Raw genomic sequence first — 22,655 nt, 5'->3', positions numbered from 1 at the left:
CCCTTTTGTTTGTCTCTGATGTGTGGATTATGTGATTTAAGATTGAATGCCTACTTGATTTATTTCTGGATTTATGAAGGATCTTAGCTCTTCTTTAGAGTTTCTGTTTGGAGCCATAAAGTTTTATATCCCTGAGATGTGCTTAGAATTTTATTAAACATGCTTTGCCTAGATGTGACCAAAGAATCGATCTCTTGCTCTAGGGTTATCTATATATGATTTTTGACGAGAAGCATGAAACATGAAACATTTCATCTTTCAGTAATTATTTTGTTAGCATCAAGCTTCCATTTTTTTTATGATTAAGCTAGCTCAATATAGTTCAGTGACGAGGATTACACATTCCATCATCTTCTTGGCTTAGTGTAAGTTCAAGTTTTGATGCAAGACTCGCTTAATTATGTTTTTTTTTTTTAAACGTGATTGCCATCGGACTCTTTTCTTATTTATAAGATAACAAATTCAGAAGCTAAGTTGCTTAATAGAGAAATTGGGAAGAGCTATGCGAGCAAGGTTTTACTTAAATTTTCCTAAACGCGATAAAGAAGTTGTATGCCAATTTGGTTCAGGAAGATTTGTTTGCATGCTACTCGGTCTTTACGCATTTACATGCCTAATGTCTAAAGTTTACTTTTTATTATATACATGCCACTCAATTGCCATGTGCTTGCATATCTAACACATTGGCTTTAATTTTTACATGCATACCATACAATGCTTATATTCTCTGCATATGTGGAACCTAAGCTTTATAGTTACACCACTCTAATCTTTAATTCTACGTAAGAGGTACTTCTATTTCTTAACATGAAATGTATCTTTTCATACTTAGGATTTATATGTTGTTTTGGAAATAATTTGGGCACCATTTTAGAGCAATTTCGACATTGTTTTGGGATGTTTTTGCTTGTTGATTTAGAGAGGCTTACACAATGTTTTGAGGCGAATTTAAGGTTTGATTTTTTATGCATTGTTTTGGAGCCACTTTAGGTGCCAATTTGAGTTGATTTTGGGCACTGTTTTGGAGCCACTATAGGCGCTGGTTTGGGCTAACTTTGATCGTTGTTTTGGAGTCACTTTATGTGTCGATTTAGGCTGATTTTGTGCACTGTCTTGGAACAAACTTAAGCACTCTTCTCGAGAGTCCATTTAATTACAGTTGTTGAAAGATTCTAAACGCTTTTAGGTCGATCCACTCGTTGTTTTCTCCCTTGACTTTACTAGTTTTGGAAGTGGGTCTGCCTCATCTTTCTTTTTTTTTTTACTTCTTTTTAAATGGTTAAGTCATAAAGATGGGGATTGATGATTTAAATAATTGGAAGATATAGAAAACCTTAAATCACCTTAAGCATAAGTTAAAGAGTAGGCTTCTCAAAGTTTTAGGAGCACACCCTAGGTGAGAGTTCATTCACCTAGTCCTTAGTGTAAACCTCCTAGACTTTAGGTGCACACCCTAGGTGAGAGTCCATCCACCTAATTCTCAGCATAGGCTTCCTAAATTTTAGGTATCACCCTAGGGGAGAGTCCATCCACCTAATTCTCAGCATAGGCTTCTAGATTTTAGGGACACGCCCTAGGTGAGAGTTTATCCACCTAATTTTTAACATAGGCTTCCTATATTTTAGGAGCATACCTTAGGTGAGAGTCCATCCACCTAATTCTCAGCACAGACTTCCTAGATTTTAGGAGCACACCAAAGGTGAGCGTTCATTCACCTAATTTTCGAATAAATAACAAAACTTGACACTTGACCCTGATTCACAAATTGATCAAGACACTAGACACTAGGATGTACCGAGACGTAGTTCATGTTTCCTTAATTAAATCAACAGTGAAATTCCCAAAATGACTTAACCTACAATAAAACCCAGTGCACCGAGATTTGAGCTTGGATATTACACTCAAATCCTCCTGGCAATTGGGGAAATTTGTTAATGCCACATATGGATCATCGAACTAGGATAAGTTTAGGGTCTAAGTGGCGAGGGCAATGACGACATTACTTATGTGTGCTTAAACGAGGGATACGAAGTGGGATTATTAGAATAGTATCTCCTACCTCGAGGATCTTCAATAAGGGAGAGCGAAGGACCTATGATACTATTCGCCGATTCTTGGTGGGATCGTTGCCCCCGACACTCTTAGGTTATCAGTAGTTCTAGCACGATTAGAGTGACTAGTCTGGGGATTGGACGACTTTACAAAATATTTACAAAAATAAAATAAAAATTTCTTTTGCATGTTAAAAAGAACTCTGCATAAAAAAGACTTGAATAACAATTTTTGCATGAAAATCTTTCTATGAAAATTTATAAAAGTCCACAGCTAGTCACTTGGATTGAGGCTAAGGACTGTCTTCTGTAGATTGTCGGGTCGGTAACTCTTGTTCAAGGTCGGAAAGCACACAGCCCAGCTCTGAGCCCCCACTTTTACCAATGTCTTATACATAGTCCTGATCTTTCATATGTGGCTAAGAGTTTCTTTTGCTCGTGATTTATACTACTTGTTTTTATGACTTTCACATACTATGATCACAATATTAATCGCACAACAGTAGCAGATGTCCATGTACGCTTTTACAGTTTATATACAAAAAATTTTTTACTACATTTTACCTTTCAAGTACCTTTTTTTACCTGCAATTTGACTACTCTGCATGCAAAACCAAAACTGAAACAAAACAAAACTAAACATTGACACCAAAACTGTGAAGCATAAGCCACCAATCTCAAACACTTAAACCCTGGAGCCGTCGCGATGACAGGAGCTTGGAGCCAACTTTGTGGGCAGCACGGTGAGAAATTCAGACCGAGCAGCAAGAGAATCTTGTTCAGCATTATCTCTTCCTAGCATAATAACAACATATAGGATTTCGGATTTCGAGCTAGCTCGTCTAGCGCGACATAAATCCTCATTTTCTCCTTAAGCTTGTGTGCAATCATGTTGTGCGGCATAAGTCCTAACTCGACTTAGGTTCCGAGGTTGTCGTACGATACGACATAAACCCTCATATCTCTGCAGGCTATTTGCATTATCAGATATTATACAAGTTTAAGTCTCAAATAAAAAAACTGACAAAATCAAACATTTAATTAACAGTCTTCAAAATGTAGCGACACAGTAGAATAGTTTGGGAAATCACTGAGGTTCCTCCTCAAGATCTGTGACGCCTCCTACCCTTTACTTCCATTGAACTCCTGAAAGAATTGTTCCTACTTGAGTCACTCACACTTGTTTTTCCACGTGCTACCGTAAAAACCTAAAACTTGAAATCTTGAAGACTAGAACCACTGATCATTATCGAGAGTTTTCTCAAGTGACCCCAGTCATTTGAAATAATTAACTATAGAGGCTTGCCTCTATAGGGAACTTGGAACCCAGGTAAAATAAACCTTATTTAATCTTTGTATTAGATATGGGAATTTGTCGGTCATACATAAAAGGTTCGCAGACTAAAAAAATATCACAAATCTCTTAGTTTGAAGGATTAGGTCTATCGCCGAGATCTACACTTATCTTTCGGGAGGGTGTAGTATTCGCGGTATCGGGCACGATTATGCAAACTATTGGACTAATGAGATTTATTTGGTCTCATTTTTCAAAAATTAAAACATACTACTTTTAAAACTCAAACTATATATCTATTATATTAAATTAAATTTAAAAAAAATTATTTTCATATTCATATTTTCAAATAAGCAATCGAAAATTTGATCGACACCAGTGAATAATATTAAGTAATAGGAGAAGAAAGCAAGGTAGAGTGAAAACTGTGGAAATTCAGGAAAGTGGGACAAGTTGACCACCTACAAGGAAGGATCCTGAAAAGCTGAATTGGAAAACAACTTTGGAAAATCTTCTATTTCTTTTTATTCTCTTCCTATTAATGTTTTTTTTAATATAATTTTATACAGAATTATCTCATTTTCATATTTAAGATTAGATATACTAGAAAAAGTTGTAAATTAGGAAAAATAATTGCCTATACTTGTACCATATAAGTAAAGAATGAAGGTATGCAATTATTTTCTTCATCCAAAAGTACCTTTTTTTCATGGTACCAAAGCGTGGAAAGAAACCCTCGTTTTCCTTCAACCGTTGAAGCCATTCCACGCAGTCGAAATTCTCCCTGCAATCGTCAGAATCCCTTCCATTGGACTGCAAGCCCTCCTCCGCTTTTTTCCAAAGCCATCGAACTCCTCTTGCAGCTGAAGACATTGATGGGTGCAGACAAAGTGCAAGGTGCTAATTCAGGTGCGATGGATCAATGCAGACAAAGTGCAAGGTGCTAATTCAGGTGCGATGGATCAATGCAGACAAAGTGCAAGGTGCTAATTCAGGTGCGATGGATCAATGCAGACAAAGACAATCAAGAAGTTCTCGTTTCTGGCAGTTTTTTAGCCTTTGCGACTTTCTGAGCACATTTTTGTAAGGTGAGTTCTATGCACATTTTAATTTTCATTTTTTTTGTTGTTGTTGTATCTCTTTTTGTGTCTTTTTCATTATTTTCGTGTTTTAGTTTTGTTTAAAATTTCTTTTCCTTGGCTCTATTTTCCCTTAGAGTTAACAGATAAGATTTATATGCATATTACTCGATAGTCGATTCTTATGTTATTGAGCCAAGTCAACCACTTGAGGTATGATTAATTTCATACATGCATACATAACACCAAAAATTACATATATGCATATATAACCCCTTTCTCCCTTTTTTTTTTTTTTAATTTGCGGGTAAATTAAGGCTAAGAAAAAAATAGAATTAGGAGAAATGAAGACTAGGATTTGGAAGATGTAGATAAAATGTTGAATGTTTTTTTTTAAATATAAATGTGTAATGTAATTGTAAATTTTTAATTTATTAGTTATTTGTTTAGAATAATGATATGTAGAGATTGAAACTTCAAATTTGTATTATATCTTTTACTATAATTTTTAGTAATATAGTTGAAGAAATTTTTTTATATATATAGAAATATGTAATACCTTTTTTTCAATTTTTTAATAAATAATTAAATTTATTATTTTTTGAATTTTTTTGAGCTCATTTCAAACTGAACACGAACCTAACACAAGCAATTTGAATAATTTGAATGATTCAAACAATTCAAACAATACGAATTAAATTCAAACAAATCGAACCAAACAAGAATATTAGTTTTCACGAACAATTTCAAAAATGAGCTTATTTTAAAAAAATATAATTTCAAATAAACCAAACATGAACAAGAGCTTTGTTCGCTCATGTTCGGTTCGTTTACACCCCTAGGCGTTGTTGCACCTTCTAGAGTCAACTGTAAAAAGATTCAAGATTCCAAAACATTTCTCAACCCTCAGGACTCCCACAAGACAGCAATGCAGGCACTAATGTCTCCTTTCAGACGTAGGTGTTGCTTCCGCCTTCCAAACTCATGCTTTGTTGTCTCCTTCCAGACACAAGCCTTGTTGTCTCCTTCCAAACGCAAGAGTTGCTTCCTTCTCCTAGACGTGGGCGTCATTGCTCCTTCCAAAGTTAGCTACATGAAGATCCAGGATTCTAGATGTCTCCAAGAGCAGAAATCCCCTCTTTTCAGTTCTTGCCGCCAGATTTTCTCTACAGCCGAAAGTATATCCTAGAAACAACAGCCAATTCCCCTCGCTGCAACCACTTGCCTTCCAACAGGCCACTCCATCAGAGCTTCTCCCTGCAGAGATCAGCACCGAAATTCTCCGCACATGCCGTAAACTTCCTGTAGGCCCTCCAGATTCCACTTTCTTCTCCCGCCACAACCCTTGCAAACCGCCAACCGTAAGAGATCATCTCACAGCCTGATTTCTACCTGCAAATTTCCTATCTCCACTGTCTTCCACCAAGGCGGCCTCAGGAAGCAGCCAACCTTCCCAACTTTTTGTTGGTGACCCGCTTGTTCCTTCCGAGCAAGCAAACCTCTTCGGCTCGCCAAGAGTTCCTCCAATCATGTGGTAAGGAACAATCCAAAGCTAAATGTACATAGATTTTATGATCAATTAAAAGATGAAGACGTTTAGTTCTACTTTGGAGCCTATTGGCTTGATGATATACCAAAATAACATATCTTCCTATCTTGCTAACAATGGAGGATTTCAACCTTGGATAAAAGATTCGGGTACTTCTGATCACATGACCGGAGACAATAATACTCTCATTAATTACTAAGTGATCAACAACCCCAAATTTGTTAAACTTGCCAATAGATCTCCCTCAATAATCGTTGGGAAAGAAGATATGAAAATCTCTCAAGATATTCAGCTTTTTTCAGTGCTCTATATTCTCCAGCAATATTGCAACTTACTTTCAATTAACAAGCTTACTAATGACATAAATTGTATTATTAAATTTCATTCTAATTTTTTTGAATTTCAAATGGTGGAATCGAGGAAAGTGATTGGCACTACTGAATTGCAATGAGATGGATTCGTGATAAAGAAAAATTATTCTCTTAACACACAAGTATCTTCTCCACTCTCCTATTCTCATGCTCTTGAGTCTGTTGTGTCTGCCTATCGAAAGTTAAGTTTCATTATGACATTGTCGTTCAAGTCATCCTAGTTTCATTATGTTGTAAAGTTATATCATATCTTCTTATTCACAAAAAGAGAGTTTCATCAGTGTTAAATTTGTCAATTAGATAAACATGCTCGTCATATATATCATTTGTCTCGATACACTCACATACTTTCTCTATAATCCATAGTGACAGTTGAGGACTTTCAAAATGGAAAAACCATCAATGGACACAGATGATTTGTATCTTCATTGATGATCAAACTAGAGTCGGTTAGGTATTCCTCGCGAAGGAAAAATATAAAACTGCACAAATCATTCAATCTTTCCATGACATGATTTACATTCAGTTTCAATGCAAAATTCAAATTCTCAAAACAGAAAGTGTAAATGAATACTTCAACTCTATCTTCCTTGTGACAAAATGGAATAGTTGAGAGAAAGAATGGACATCTTAAAGCATCTAGGTCTATAATAATTTCTCACAATGTACAAAGATTTTTTGGGGAGATGTTAACCTATTTCATTAATAGAATCTCAAACAGCGTTTTTGGATTTAAAGTCTCTACATATTTTGATGACAAAATACCCTCATGTTAGAGCTTTCTCAGCCAATCTTCCTCTAACAATATTTGATTGTCTTTTTTGTCCGCATTCAACAACCAAATCGCATAAAGTCTAACCCAAAATCCATCAAAGTATCTACCTTGCTTATGCCTCTAACAAAAAAAAAAGTTCAAGTGTTATTCTCCTATTAATAAATAATATCATGACTCCATGGATGTTACCATCTTTGAAAAATAATCTTACTATCCCAAATCTGAAATTCAATGGGAGAGTCTAGGTGAATATCAGATTTAGGACATACTCTCCATACTCACACTGAAATAGAGTCACCACAACTCATTCTATTTCCTTCTTACCAACATATTTCCTAAGTTCCACCACTTGAGGATATCCAACCTGAGATTGAAAATAAGGAAATGCACAAGAAACTTCGTGTGTACATTACGAGAAAAAAAATCCACCAAGCAAGATAAGGATAACATGCAGCCACAGAACTGTTCACAACTAAAAATGAACCCACACATCTCTGAAGTTTCAAGGGAGGTTGAATCCAGTAGAGAATGCAAGTAAAGTTGCATAAATTATCCAATTTAGGAGTATGTTGTCTATGGGAAGTTATTATCAACTTATAAAACTATTGTATCTAATCTTAACAGATACCCATGTCAATTCATAAAATGTTTCAAAAACCAGAATAAAAATAGGCATTTGAATAGGAAACTCAAGCACTTGATCAAAATGAAAAATGGAACATACAAAATAGGCATTCAATGTCAAGTACAAAGCAGATGGGAACATTGAGAGGTTCAAGGCTAAGTTGGTGGCCAAAGGTTTCACTCAATCTTATGGGTAAGACTATCAAAAGACCTTCGCAACAGTGGCCAAGCTAAACACTACACGAGTTTTTTCCTTGGCAATGAACAAAGAGTATTAATTGCATCAACTTGATATCAAGAATGACTTTTTGAATAGAGACATTGAGGAATAAGCGCACATGTAAATTCCACCGGAACTGAAAAAGGCTCCAATAATCATCAGATTTGCAAACTTAGAAAGTTACTCTAACGCCTCAAACAATCTCCACGAACTTAGTTTGACAAGTTTGAAAAGACTGAAATTTAATGGGTATATCCAATGTCAAATTGATCATACATTGCTCATAAAGCAGAAACAGGGAGGTAAAAAAAGCTAAACTTATTTAAAATGTAGATAATATGATCATGACAGGAGATGGTGAAAAGGAAATTGAAAAGTTGAGAAGATTATTGCCAAAGAATTTAAAATAAAAAATCTAGGAGCTATGAGATACCAAGATACTTTTAAAGCATGAAAATGGTCAGATCCAAGATGGAAATTATGATATCCCAAAGAAAGTACATTCTAGGCCTACTTAAAGAGATAAAGTTATAATCAGGTGGAGAAAAGACGCTAATGAAAAAAAGATAGATACTAGAGATTAGTAGAGAAGCTTATCTACTTGTCACACATTGAACCTAATCTCATTTATTATGTATGCATTCTAAATCAACATATCACTAATCCAAATGAATGACTGAAACTGGTTTACAGAATATTGAGATTTTTTAACAAGACCTCTAGCAGAGAGTTATTGTTTAAGAAATCAAATAATGACAAAATAGGGGTTTACACTGATGCTAGTTGGGTAGGAGAACTCACTGACGAAGAACCACATTTAGGTATTGTTCCTATGGGGAAATCTTGCCACATGGAGGAACAAGAATCAAGCAGTGGTCTCTAGAATTAGTGCAAAATCTAAGTGTCGGACGCTTACTTTGGGAATTTGTGAAGGAATGTGGATCCAAAGATCAGTAAATGATTTGGGATATTCCATATTCAATCCCATAAAAATGCTTTGTGACGGCCAAGCTACCAGTAGAATTGCAAATAGTACTGTGCATCATGACAGGACCAAACACATTGAGATTGATAGACATTTTATCTCTTAAAAGGTTCATGGGTGCGTTATTCACTTAATTTATATTTCAACTCATCACAAAGTCGCTACTGTCTTCACCAAAGTTCCATCTCCAGGTATATTCATCGAGTTAGATACCAAGATGCGTCTTTACAACATCTACGACCCAGTTTGAGGTGAATTGTGAATGATCAAGGTGGGACCGGTCTGCTACCTACAAGCATTCTAGAGGATTGAATTGGACAACTTTGAAAACTCATTGATTTGTTTTTATTATGTTCCTATTTATGTTTCTCTTATTTTATTTCAGAATTACCTCCTTTCCATATTTAAGATTATACATGTTAGGAAAGTTTGTAAATTAGGAGATACAATTGCCTATACATGTACCTTATATGTAAATAATAAAGGTATGCAACTAATTTTTCCCCCAAAAGTTTGTTTTCCTTCAACAACCATAGCTCTTTAGAGCATGAGAGATTTTAAAAAACAACTTATGAGAGTGATTGAATTCCAACTAGCAAACTCAGATGGTGGATCAATCTGCATAGGCTCTAATGGTTGGCATAAATCGAGAACTGGCAATGTAAAATATTTTCTTTCATATACAAAACTAGCTATGAATCATTCAGGATTGGGCTTCCATTCATCAAAATTAAAAAGACCAAATACATCTGACAAAGGCTCAAAATGAGTAGGAAAAAAAATTTTAATTCAAAGAAAAACAAAAAAATAGAGAAACAAATCTACCGGACTATAAACTATAGCAAATAAAACTTACATGGCAACACATTTCATTTATTGGGCAAAGAATTTATGGCATTTTTGAATAGTAAATAAATGAAATAAACAAAATCAGAAGTATACATATTAAGATAGTTAGGATGTGTATGAAAGAGAATAATAATGAAATTCAAAATTAAAGATATGCAAAGACAATCTATAATTAAATATACTGTCAAGGTCAAGGCTTCAATCCAAAATGTAGATTAAACAAAAGATTCAAGCAATAAAATTAAGCATCCAATATGTGATAGATCGTATACTCAACAACACCATTTCAGTAACATATATGAGACATATACATTGGGAAACAATCCTCGAATTGAATATTACCACTAATGTTGGAGGATCAGGTTTCAACATAAGCTACAAATTTTTGGAAGACTATTAGTATTTCAAATTTATGGCAAAAAAACAAATACAAATATACTTACACTAAAATCATAAAAGAACGACATGACATATTTATAAGTTACCTGAGATCTGACAACAGTAATATCCCATACATCACTGTGAATCTAGTCAAAGTAAATTTCAACTTACCTAACATGTGGTGGATAGGAAAAAAACTTTCATTTTCTCATTTTGTAGGTTGAGCAATCAAAGACAAAATAAATGAGAAGGAAGTGATCTACATTCCTTAACAAATGGAGCTTATTAAATAAGATAAACCAATAGAATTAGGATAACCTAAACAACCATAGGAATATAAAGAAACAAAAGTAAAAATCATGAAACTTTAGGCCCCTCAGGAATATCTTACCTGTCATTTAATCTTTCATATTGCAACCATTACACGGAATATGACATCACAATTCTTATAAATCAATTCTACTGCTAATATAGGACTGGTAGAAAGCTTATGAAATATAAGGACAACTTTCATAGAAGAATTTATGTCCCAAAGAGCATAAATAAGTAATAGACTATAATTAGTAAGTTGAATAAAAGATAAGCCATGATACGATCAAATATTGTGAAGAATATGTGAGTGGCCAGTCATATGATTGGATACACAAGAATCCACACACCAAGACTAAGGTAGAAAGTCCATAAATTTAGGTTATGCTGATAATGCTTTAATAATCATATGGTAAACATTTCAAGGGCAATATCTAATTTATCAACAATTGCTTAACCAATTCAATGATCGGCAACAACTATTTGCTTAGCTTCAATTGGTAATTATACAAGCGAGTGTGATATTACTTAATGATTTGCTCAGGCTTATTATAACAATTAACAAAAATTCTTTGCACTATTGGTATCAATATATTTGTAGTTCTCGCTACTTAAGCCTTGCATGAGTTACAGGTCTCTCCTTCTTCATTCCTGTAGGATGTGTAAGCTCTCTTGAGCATTTTTGTTATTTCAAATTGATTTCTCTTGCAAAAGTTGCTCTTTACAAAGTAATTCTTTAAAGTCTGTTGAGGATAAGAAACCAAAAGAATGGTAATCCTATGATAATGGTCCAAGTACAATAGCTCAGGATGAGTGCCAAAAGACAGCGATATAAGAAAACAATATCAATAAAATTCAAGATTGCATTCCTAATGAAATCGTGTCATTGGAGATGATGCATTGTTGCGATGTGTCTAGAAAAAGTGTTATGTGGCTTGTCGAGCACGAGCGCTGCAAGATCCGTTGAATAAGAGAACTAAAGGATGAGCTACTAAGAACGAGCATTGTGAGGTATGCTGAAAAGGAGCACTGAAGAATGGGCTAACAAGGATGAATTCGAGGCAAAAAGATTCCATTACTGTAGAACAAAAAATGTTTAAGAAAACAATGAAAATGAGATCAATCGGTAGAAGTGACAAAATCAGTCATTAAAGGCAACAAAACCGCATTGTTGGAAGATCAGTGCGATCAAAGGATACTGTGAGATTGTGTTACTGCCAAGGACAAGTGCTAAACACATACTGCCAAAGATGGCATAGCTTTGATCCCATGGCAATCAGACTCCTCGCCACCTTCCCTCATACAAAGGTTCCCATCATTATCTAAACAAATGCATGTTACATTGTCACATTTCAACAATTATCTAAATCAAATCAAGCCTAACAAGGAAAATGCAGTTGCACTGATAAATACAAAATATTTACAATTACACTACTTGATTAAATAAATTCTATAGCATTAATCATACAATAATAATATAGGATAGATTTTTAATTTATGCATACTGTGTGTTGTCATATATCAAACTGATAAGGCAATCATTTATAGCCAATATCTTAAGGAATTGGTAACTTGACACAAAACTGACGAATTAAAACAACACAATGAACCAAAACTATACTTAATTTTAAGTCCAGGCAAGAATTGGGCACCAAGTAAAAAAAGTGAATTACGAAATAAAACCTTCAATTGCACTTTATGGGTCAACATTATGAACAGGATAAATGGGAATTGGGATAATTAGGCTCTCAATATGAACAAACTGAACCAGAATCAAAGCCAACTTAAAATAGAGCACAATCATGAAAGACCTACTAAGCCAATGCTATTCTCGCATCTAATTTTAATAGCTCAGTTGGCAAAAAATGGAATGAGCATATGCACATTATCTAAAACAATGCACAATGAAATTCACTACATAGGTGAGAATGTCATTTATTGTCAGTATATTAAGAGCAAGTTCATAAAAATTGGCTCAAAATAAAAACAAGTATCATGAGCTATAGAAGACTAAACAAGGACTGTGCAAAAGAAAAAGTAACTTCAAGGGATATCAAGGCTGCATTGAGAGCAAAAGGTTCAGAAGAATCACTGTGCCTCTCAAGATGAACAACCTGAACAAAATTATGAGAAATTTTCACCATCCAAGCCAATTTAAACTGCAGGCAAAACTCTGAAAATGCCGCTTACCCAATGTTATTTATACATTCTATTTCAATAGCTCAGTTGCAGAATCTTGGGAAGAGATACCATGATTTCAAGTAATTAGTGATCAATACAATTCTACAAAAACATTTTCGCTCAACTGAAATTGCAAAATATATTTTACATTAGTCAAAAAGATCAACTGTAGACTGGAAAACAAAATCGACAAGCAGAAAATGAAAACTTTGGTTGCCTATTTCTTTAGATTTCTCTTTGGATTACTTTGACATAGGACTTAAAAAAGACCTAATCTATACATAGGCAGCTAATATTTTGATTTTGTTAGAAAAGGTACTCACTGAAAACCTTTTATTAAAGCTTTAGAGGAAACTGAATGAAGACGCTGTCATTTTTACTACTAAACTTCTGCAGGTCTATTTAGGACAAACTAATCTAGTTAAAAGTTGAAAATGGTCAGCATATGCTTAGCAAGTTGATTTAATGCTCCACAGATTTTCACTACAATGCCTATAGAAGGACTTAAAGGATTGAGTCACAGAATTGGATCAAATGGCTGATAGGAGATAAGTGTGAAGCGAGCTCTTGGATTGTCATCACTAGCCTTATCCCAACACTTTATGGTTGACTACTTTCATTATGAACGATTCAGCTGTTCCATCGGAGTAATTCGTGATGAGATAAACTCTTAATTAACTATTAAAAATGTCAAAATCAAAGACTATTACTGCAACATACAAATATAGGCATGACCAAATGGCTACAACAGGCTCATACAGATCAAAATATTGAAGATTGTTATCGGGAGAAGCCCAACAAAACAATCATCATGAACAAACTTCATTAAAATACATTCAATAAGGCATGCAATAAAATGCTTGATGCATCTAATACGACAAAACACTCCAAACATTTGTGGTAACCTATTTGAAACTTTGCCTGTTGTGAGCTTCATGCATTATTGACGGAGCCAAATAAAAGAAAAAAAGTTTCAAACAACTATACAGAATATATAAGGGCCACAGAGCGATTTTATAATTATATAAGAATGCCATGGCCTCAATATTATTCAGTAACATGAATATAATTTTAGGAACATTATTACCAAGCAAGTCACAGCACCACTTCAGTCAAATTAACAAATACGAAACCACCTTTGTGTAGATCATAAGCAATACTTCAATCACTTGGAATCCTATGCTATCCAAGACATCACATGCTTAAGGGAACTGTCTCATCCTAGCAAGCTAAATCACAAAGGAACTGACCATTCTAGGGCTTTAGGAAGCGGATTTAGACTGGAAGTGGTTGTGGAATATCAAAGAAATGGTAGCATGCAAGATTGACAGAGTTTGGAAAGGGATAGGGGCTGTTAAGCGGCTGTCAGGGCTGCAAATAGACGAGAGAACCACAAAACAACACGGTATGAATTTTGAGGATGTTTATCACCTATTCATATATAAGCTACAGACGCACCACTTATAAAAGGAGAATGATACAGCACTCCTTAGGGTAGAAATCAGAGATACAACCTCTAAAATACAAAAGCAAATCAACAAAGTTTCCCATAACCAGAAAAATGAAAATATATAAATAAATCCCTAATAGCAAATAATATAATTAGAAAATAAGGAATTATGAAAGATATCAAAAAAGAAAAAAAAAAAGAATGCCGAAATTTGGAAGTTGACGGTCATGCTTTCAATCCACCAATCGCTGACATGTCCAATTTCACTGAATTACGGAATACCACTTTTTCGGGATCGGAACCTGACCGAACCACTAGTCCTGCAAGCGTAGGATCTTGATTCCGCATATTGCGGAACCCCACACCGCGAGCCGCTCCTATTATTTTGTTCTAGCTCATGCATCAAGAACTGCATAGAACTCATGAAATTGAATCAATCTTAGCACAATATTAGTCCATTTTGTTCGCACAATAGTACGATATTGAATTGAATTACTTTCTAGTAGGCATTTTTTAAATTTTTCAGAAAGAAACCAACTTAGAGGTTCCATACATCCAAATGAAAAAAAAAGGGACAAACAAACCATATTTTGTTAAAATGAAACCAACTTTTGCCTGAAAGAAGATACAAAATTGTTTAGATGAACCCCTCTATTGGTCATCAAGTAGACCACTGTTGTTTCAAAGATTGTTTTTACAGCATCAAGGTAGGCGTTTAAACATGTAATAACAATACTAATAGAACAAAACAGTCGAAGCCACAAATATCTTTGAGCATAGAAGTGTTCCTCTCCACAAGTAACAAGTCAAGATATAGGCAAGTGAAAATATCCAGCAAAAGGAAGAAAGATTGCATCCATAGGGCAACTATAAAACAAGTTTGCAAATGAAAGCCCCGGAAAAAATTTATTTGTAACAGACGTAAATCTTGGAGCATCTAGAAAAACAAATTGGAAAGGAAACTACTTGTACTAGAAAGCCTTTTTTCACCAGAAAAATTCAAGTAGTAATAAATCAATAATAATGCATGCACAATTAGAAAACTTCTTGCTAGAAATAATGTCTCTTTCTGATTTCCCTTCTAGTGTATTTCCATAGATGTTTAATCTTCATTTTCCTTGGCCCATTGAGCTGAACAGTATCCAAAATGTAGGCAGAGCAAGCCCCCCACATCAGCATTTCCACACAGAAAACTCTCTCATGCATAATAGAAACATTTTCTAGTATAGTATGGTCACAGTTTTGTAATGTGCCCAACAGGATCATGAAGTCTGTCTAAAATACATTTTTGTTTGCTGAAGAATAACATGATGCTAACCTCAAATTCTCATGACTGATAACACCGCTTTAGATATTAAATATCAAATCAAGTTTTTAGAAATCTTACCATTCATTTGAACAATCATTCATTAGAACAATCAAGCCTCTGGAAAAAAATTGTGTACGTCAATCCTACGCAGAGATGTGTACGTAATAGGGTACACGGGTATAGGGTACACGGGCGTTATACGGGGGTTACATGGGGGTTACAAGCATGTTATAACTTCCTTGTAACTTTCGTGTAACTCACCTATAACCCGCGCTTTTATTTTATTCATTGGGGTTACGAGATTACAGCGGGGTTACACGGGAGTTACACGGGAAGTACAACGGGGTTATAACCCCTTGTAATCCCCGTGTAACCCTATGTACCCTTTTACGTACGTAACTCCTGCGTAAGCTTGACGTACGCAATTTTTTTCCCTTCAAAAGAGATAAAAGACACAAATTCTACAGATATTCAGGAAAAAATTGAGGTCAACAAATGGAACCCCAATAGGTGTACGTCAATCCTACACAGAGATGTGTAAGTAATAGGGTACACGGGCGTTATACGGGGGTTACATGGGGGTTACAAGCATGTTATAACTTCCTTGTAACTTTCGTGTAACTCACCTGTAACCCGCACTTTTATTTTATCAATTGGGGTTACAAGATTACAGCGGGGTTACACGGGAGTTACACGGGAAGTACAACGGGGTTATAACCCCTTGTAATCCCTTGTAACCCACGTGTACCCTTTTACGTACGTAACTCCTGTGTAGGCTTGACGTACGCAATTTTTTTCCCTTCAAAAGGGATAAAAGACACAAATTCTATAGATATTCAGGAAAAAAAAAGTATTTCCTTCATATTTAACAAGTGCACGGAAGAAAAAAAAAACCTGATGATCAATGTCAGAAACATAGACAGTCCTTCTAATTATATCTTCTCTTTGGGCCATACTAGTTCGGTTGTTCATCCGCCTTTTTCCTTGGCTGTAACCATTCCTCCCCTGGCAAAACAAAATGAGAACCCTAATCTGTGAAAAGCAACAGCATCATCAGGATATTTCGAGAGTCTCACCCGATGACCACCATTACTATTGACACCATTCGCATAACCTCCGTTTAGATAACCTCCGTTCGTGTACAAGCCATGTATCCCCACGTTGTTCGAGACGAAACCGCCGCCTCTGTCCCCAAAACTCCTGGATGCGTAGTTAGTGTGCGATGGCGGCACAAACTCCGCAGCCATAGGGTTCAGCTTAGATAGCAGCTCCTCCAGATCCCTCATATCCTGCTTGAACCCAACCTCACCGTTTTCTCTACTGCCGCCATTGGACAACTGAGACGTCACCGCTGCCACCTTCCCGGGCCTCTGTTGCGCCATCGACGGCTTGAAGACCACAAGTTGAAAGTCCAAAAAGGACGATTCATGGTGGGTTTTCTCTACTGCCGCCATTGGACAACTGAGACGTCGCCGCTGCCGCCTTCCCGGGCCTCTGTTGCGCCATCGGCGGCTTGAAGACCTCAAGTTGAAAGTCCGAAAAGGACGATTCATGGTGGGGCCGCATCACTGGTACAGTGATCCGAGTCTCCCCTATATGATCACTCTCATCTTCTTTCCCGCCACCGGCGTTGAGTTCGCGGCTAACAGAAGGAGCCGAGCCGTCAGTATTGTCAACGACCGCCATGATCGGAGACGATCGCCGATGGTTCGATCCTACAAAACGTAAGAAGGAAACAAAACGACTAAACTGGTGGCATCCAGGGCCCTCAACTTCGCATTCCCGGACCTCCCACCACCCGTCCTCTGCAGATCATCGAGCAGCTTGGTCGAAGAGGAGGAGGAGGAGGAGAGACTTCCGAGGGATTTGGAGTTGGAAGGTTAGCCCCGGACGGAGCGCAATGGACTCGGACCTCCCGTTGAACCCATCTCTTATTTTCAACTTGCTCTTTTTGAATTCTTCTTCAAAAGAAAAAGGTTTCTTCTTTTTGGAAGAGTTCTTTCTTCGTCGTCTACTGTGGGCTCACTGCGAGAAAAGGGGAAAGAATTCAGCAGAAGGCTTTAAAAGCCGTGTACGTAACGACGAGAAGGCACGTGGCGATAAATCAGAGCCGTCGGCTTGTAGGATTGTTCGGCCGGTGCGATGGGGATAACAGCTTAAATGGAACTCACGGTTGCTATACTGAACGTCCCATGTATGATAAATTACTAATTCAAGGCGATAAAAGATTCGGAAATGGGCGATTTATATAGCTATTGTTATTTATTTTAATGAATCTATACATTTAGAATTTATTTATTTATTTAAATATCAATTTATCTTTAAAATAATATAAAAAACATCATAGCTATTAGGGGTTATTTAAAATTATATTTATTTTTTTAATTTTGTTATAATTGATATGTTAAAAAACTGACATTTGTCATGAATCTAGATACAATTAACACGAATTTTAGAATTTTTTTTAGAAATTAGATATTCAAAGACAAATTAAAAATCATCAAGGACTTTGATTTCAACAAACTTATGATCAAACTGACTGACTCAATGAGACGAACAAAATAACAAAAATTTGATTCAATCTGAGCCGAATCAAGCTTGGATGAAGCATTTAAACCACTTTTGAAATTTTTTAATTGTTAATTGAAATGTCACATGAATTTCAAATATAACAAACTTATAATCAAATTGAGTGTCTCGATAAGACGAATCCAACGAGCTCAAAATCACTCAATTATAATATCTTGAATGCCCTTAAATGCCTACAAAATGTCATTCAATCATGAGAATCTCTTTGTGTCATCCAATAGAGAGGTTCAGATTCATTCCTAATTTGTAGGGGAGTCGCTCTCAGATTCTATAAAAAAAGTCTCACCCCCTTAATGAAAATGGACTTAGACATTGAGCCAGAAGAAAAACTAGACCTCGAGTTGGTTTAACAATGAGTTGAATTACATTATCGTTCTAGACCAAAGACTTGGTAAATGTTTCTTGTTCCTGTAATAGCTAATTGTCGTTGACCACCACCCGCAGCCCACCACCCACCATCGATCATCGTTGGTCGCTTCTTGCAAGTTGTAATGAATCACGACGTGGAGTAAAGGCCGACATTACAAAGTACCGATTATTTTTATTTAGAACGCTCCTATGATACTGTTAGTTCCACTCATCCTTCTCACACTTCTAGGCATGTCGGTCACCCTCTGGTGCTTACGGGAAACTTAGTCCTGCCTTATTTTGATGGCTTAATCCATGATTAGTTATCGTGCCTAGTTTGAGAAAATTTCCCTCTTAGGGGATAGGGATTAATCTCTTGTTCGTTGTAACTTATAAGAGAATGCCTTTGGTTGAGGTGGTCCTCTAACAACCCATCATAGTGAGCTTCAAGCACCCAAACACCAATTCTTATGAAGGGGTAGCAGACCCCTGTGAATATGTGGATCATCATCAAAACATTATGCACATTCAACGTGTCTCAAATGTGTTTTTTTTGGCAATTACTTTTCATTGCTCTCATGAGTCAAACTCGCATTTGGTTCTACTCTCTCCTAGGTGATACCATCCATGCATTCAATGAGGTTATCATGCTATTTTTGGAGAAGTTCATAACGAACGTAATTATTATCAAAGATTTATCATGTCTCTCAATAATTAGTCAGATGAGGGAGAATTAATACTTCCACATATTTTTTTTTCTTGAGTTTGTTGGTTTTCAATGGTGGATTCTTAGTTACTAAATGAAGTTTTTTTTATAAGGCTATGCATGGGACCTTTCTACTCATTATTAATGCGGGAGATGGTTCACTCTTACGCTAACATCATTCATCACGCCAAAAGCTTATATTACTACAAATGAGGTCATCAACTTGCACAATAAGTAATTTAAGTAACTTGAGAGCAAGCATAAGCATAACCCGATGACACTAATAAAACCTCACAACAAAAGAATTCAAAGCATTAATGGAATTGTGATCCCCCCCCACACCCCAACCTGTGAACCAGTTATGTGAGCCTCGATCTAAGGAATATGAAAGAAAAAAAATAAGAAATTTTGAGGAATGATAAATGTGAAGAAAATATCATCTATGAGCTTATGAAACCCTGAATGATCCTCTTATTATTTCTCCTTCTTACTCTCATTTCTTTCTTATCTCTCATGTTGTCTTATGACTGTTAAGGCATGAGATTTTTATTTGTGTATGATAAATGAGAGGTTCAACAGTGTTTCAAATTGGTGAAGACTCATATTAGCCAAGACTATGCACGACAGAACATATCTGCAAATAAGAAAAAAATTTAGGGTTTAATGCGGTGTTGGGGCGCTTGAGGCATTATGTTAGGTGAGTGGCACCAGGCAACCCAGATGAAGCAGTGGGGTGCCAGGTTAGAGCGCAACAAAGATAGGGACTAAAATGACACGAAACAAGCTTTTATAGACTTTAGCACACCAATCGCACTTTTTAAGCACATTAACTACAATTAAAGCAAAATAAGTGCCCACACACTAAAAAAAACAAACAAGAGTAAAACAAAGTAAGTTGTTAAACCAATTGACAATATCACACATTGAAAATTGTTTGGGCTAAATCTCAATGAGTGTTTTATATATTGTCTTCAACCAAACAATACTATAGTTTCTAACTGGGATAAGCCAACTCCAAGAACTCCTTATGATCTCCCCTATCACTTCTTAAATAAAGTTTCAACCGTCAACCACTTACCTTAAATACCTGTGCAATTTTTTTTATTATTGATATCAACAGCTTTAAATGGGTATACTTTTATTATATCAAAAGAATGAGAACAGTCGGATTTCAATTTATTGAGATTAACTTTAATCATTAATTAAATAATAATACCTCACATTTAGGCCCCGTTTGGGGAAGCTTATTTGATGCGACGGTGTTTTGAATACCCACCCGACCTGCTTGGGTAAATTGTGTTTTGGCAGCTTATGCATTTTCAAAATGCTGAAAAAAATATTTTCACACCGCACCTATCTGGGAGGTGACAGCTTTCTGACAGCAGTCTGACTTTTCTAAAAAAATAAAAAATTGTAATAGCCACCGCACCTAGCTTATCAGTTTATCAGTTCAGTAGATTATTTTTAATCAACTTATCAACATATTATTCAATAAGCTGCAACTGCCCCAAATAGACCCTAAAGCTCAAGGTTCTTCTTAATAAGTTTCTAGTCATGACATTTTTTTATTTGTTCCTTATATATCTTAGCATCTTCATAATTTTCTGATCTACTTTCGTCAAATTCATTCAATCACAAGAATCTTTTTATGTCAAAATTTTCATATTATAATTAAACCCATCAACTATTTAGTAGGTTTTATGTTCTAATTCAAATGACAATTGACATACTATTCAAAAAATCAACATATGTAAGGACATACCTATTGGTGTATTATAAGTTGTCCTATAAGCCCACAAAGAATCATCAAGCCTCCGAGATTAGTCTCCTCTTCTTGTATGAACAATTTTTTCAAAAAAAAATTTAAGCTCCCTATTAGAGCCCTCTACTAGTCCATTGTTTTAAGGGTGATGAGTAATAAAAATTTTATGTTTGAGCTCATACTTTTCAAGTAATGTCTCAATTTTTTTATTGTGAAAGTGGCTTCCTCTAACACTAATAATAATCTTAGGCATTCTAAACCTACAAAAATATATATTTTTTGAAAAAAAATTCTAACACTTACAAAATTATATTTAGGTAGAGGCACAACTTCTATTCATTTAGAGTCATAGTCTACTACTATCATAATATCAATATTTCTAAAGAAGACACAAATGTCCTAATAAAAATCAATCCCCCATACATAAAAAAACTCAACTTCTAAAATATATTGTAAGTGCATTTCACTTGTTCTAGTAACGTCGTCTCTCATATGGCATTTATCATATCTCCTTACCTACTCATTAACATCCTAAAAACAGGTTTGTCCAATAAAATCCCAATTGTAAAATTTTAGATGCAAATTTAAATCCTTCAAAATACCCTCTAAATTCTAAATTAAGAAAATTTTTAATAATATCACCTACCTCTTCTAATGGAACATATCTCTTGATAATACGATCCTTACACTTTTCAAATAGACAGAGTTCATCATAATAGTACAATCCAACATCACAAATGAACGTTTTCACATAGTTGATGACATGTAGATATAATTTCATTAACAACGTAGCTTACTATGTTAGCATACCAATGACTAATTTATTAAAAAAATGAAAAGTAACAATTCTTCATAAAATATCTTTAATATCATCAAGTGGAAATGAGGAATTTTCTTACTCTAACCTAGATAAGAGATACACTATATAAGTTCTAGTGCCCTTTAGATCCACCATCTCTATCGAATTCTTATAATAGAAGTATGCATCAGGTCAAACATGATTCAGAGCCCATCTTAGTAACAATGTATTTGATAACAAAGTGATCAATATGAATTTCAACTCACGTGACTATCACATAATATCCAAAATTGGGAAATAATCACTATAGCAAGTAAATAATTTTATGTGGTGATGTAATTCACATTACTTTATCAAATTTCTTGCTAGCATAATATATCACATGAAAACTTTATCCCTAAGTTGTCCTAATATAACTCACAGAACATATTTATTAGCGTTACACATAAGCTCAAATAGAAATTCCTAATTAGGTGCAACGATCACAAGTTTGGTGACTGATTTATCTTTTATAAGTTAGAAAGATTGGTGTGCATTTCTCATTTAAAATAAAAGACACCATATTCTCTAACAAGTGACATCCAAGTTAATTTTACCATCTAACCCACCATTTGGTCTGTAAGTTGTTGGATTTGCTATTGCACAAATTTTCTCTCGCACTTCATATTTACAGTGCGTCCCATATAAGTTCCCTATCAGTTGTGTGCGCCTTTTTAGGATGTTGAATCCAGACATGTCTTATGGATCACATGTAAACTATAAAACAGAGAACAAAAAAGAAAAATAGAGAGAGAGGAAGAGATCACAAAAATGTCAGAGTTTCGATATAGTACATTAGTAATTCTTTATTGTAAAAATGATCCCCTATTTATATATTTTAAGGGTTATTAATACAAATTACATGTTTATTCATATTTTAATATGAACTTTACAGATTATTTATGACACATTTTTGTGTTCGTAACTGACTTTGACACACTTTCAGTTTCTTAATCGACTTTAGCACCTTTTTTGTATTACTAAC

At 35.2% G+C, this 22,655-nt stretch overlaps 1 protein-coding gene across 1 annotated transcript in view; it reads right to left on the bottom strand.

Moving 5' to 3' along the window:
• Nucleotides 1–17,441, bottom strand: part of LOC110021157 (polyadenylate-binding protein-interacting protein 12-like) — a 23,952-nt gene extending 6,511 nt beyond the window's left edge. Inside the window, exons 1-3 of the mRNA XM_020719538.1 lie at nucleotides 16,862–17,441; nucleotides 16,504–16,737; nucleotides 16,322–16,432 (exon numbers count right to left, since the gene is read on the bottom strand). Coding sequence (XP_020575197.1) covers nucleotides 16,322–16,432; nucleotides 16,504–16,737; nucleotides 16,862–17,113 — 597 coding nt within the window. The 5' untranslated portion in view covers nucleotides 17,114–17,441. The remainder of the gene's footprint in view (nucleotides 1–16,321; nucleotides 16,433–16,503; nucleotides 16,738–16,861) is intronic.
• Between the last annotated feature and the right edge of the window lie 5,214 nt (nucleotides 17,442–22,655).

This window comes from Phalaenopsis equestris, unplaced genomic scaffold (genome assembly GCF_001263595.1).
Source record: "Phalaenopsis equestris unplaced genomic scaffold, ASM126359v1 Scaffold000123, whole genome shotgun sequence".
Classification (NCBI taxonomy): Eukaryota; Viridiplantae; Streptophyta; class Magnoliopsida; order Asparagales; family Orchidaceae; genus Phalaenopsis; species Phalaenopsis equestris.
This window is presented reverse-complemented; position numbering and strand designations above follow the sequence as displayed.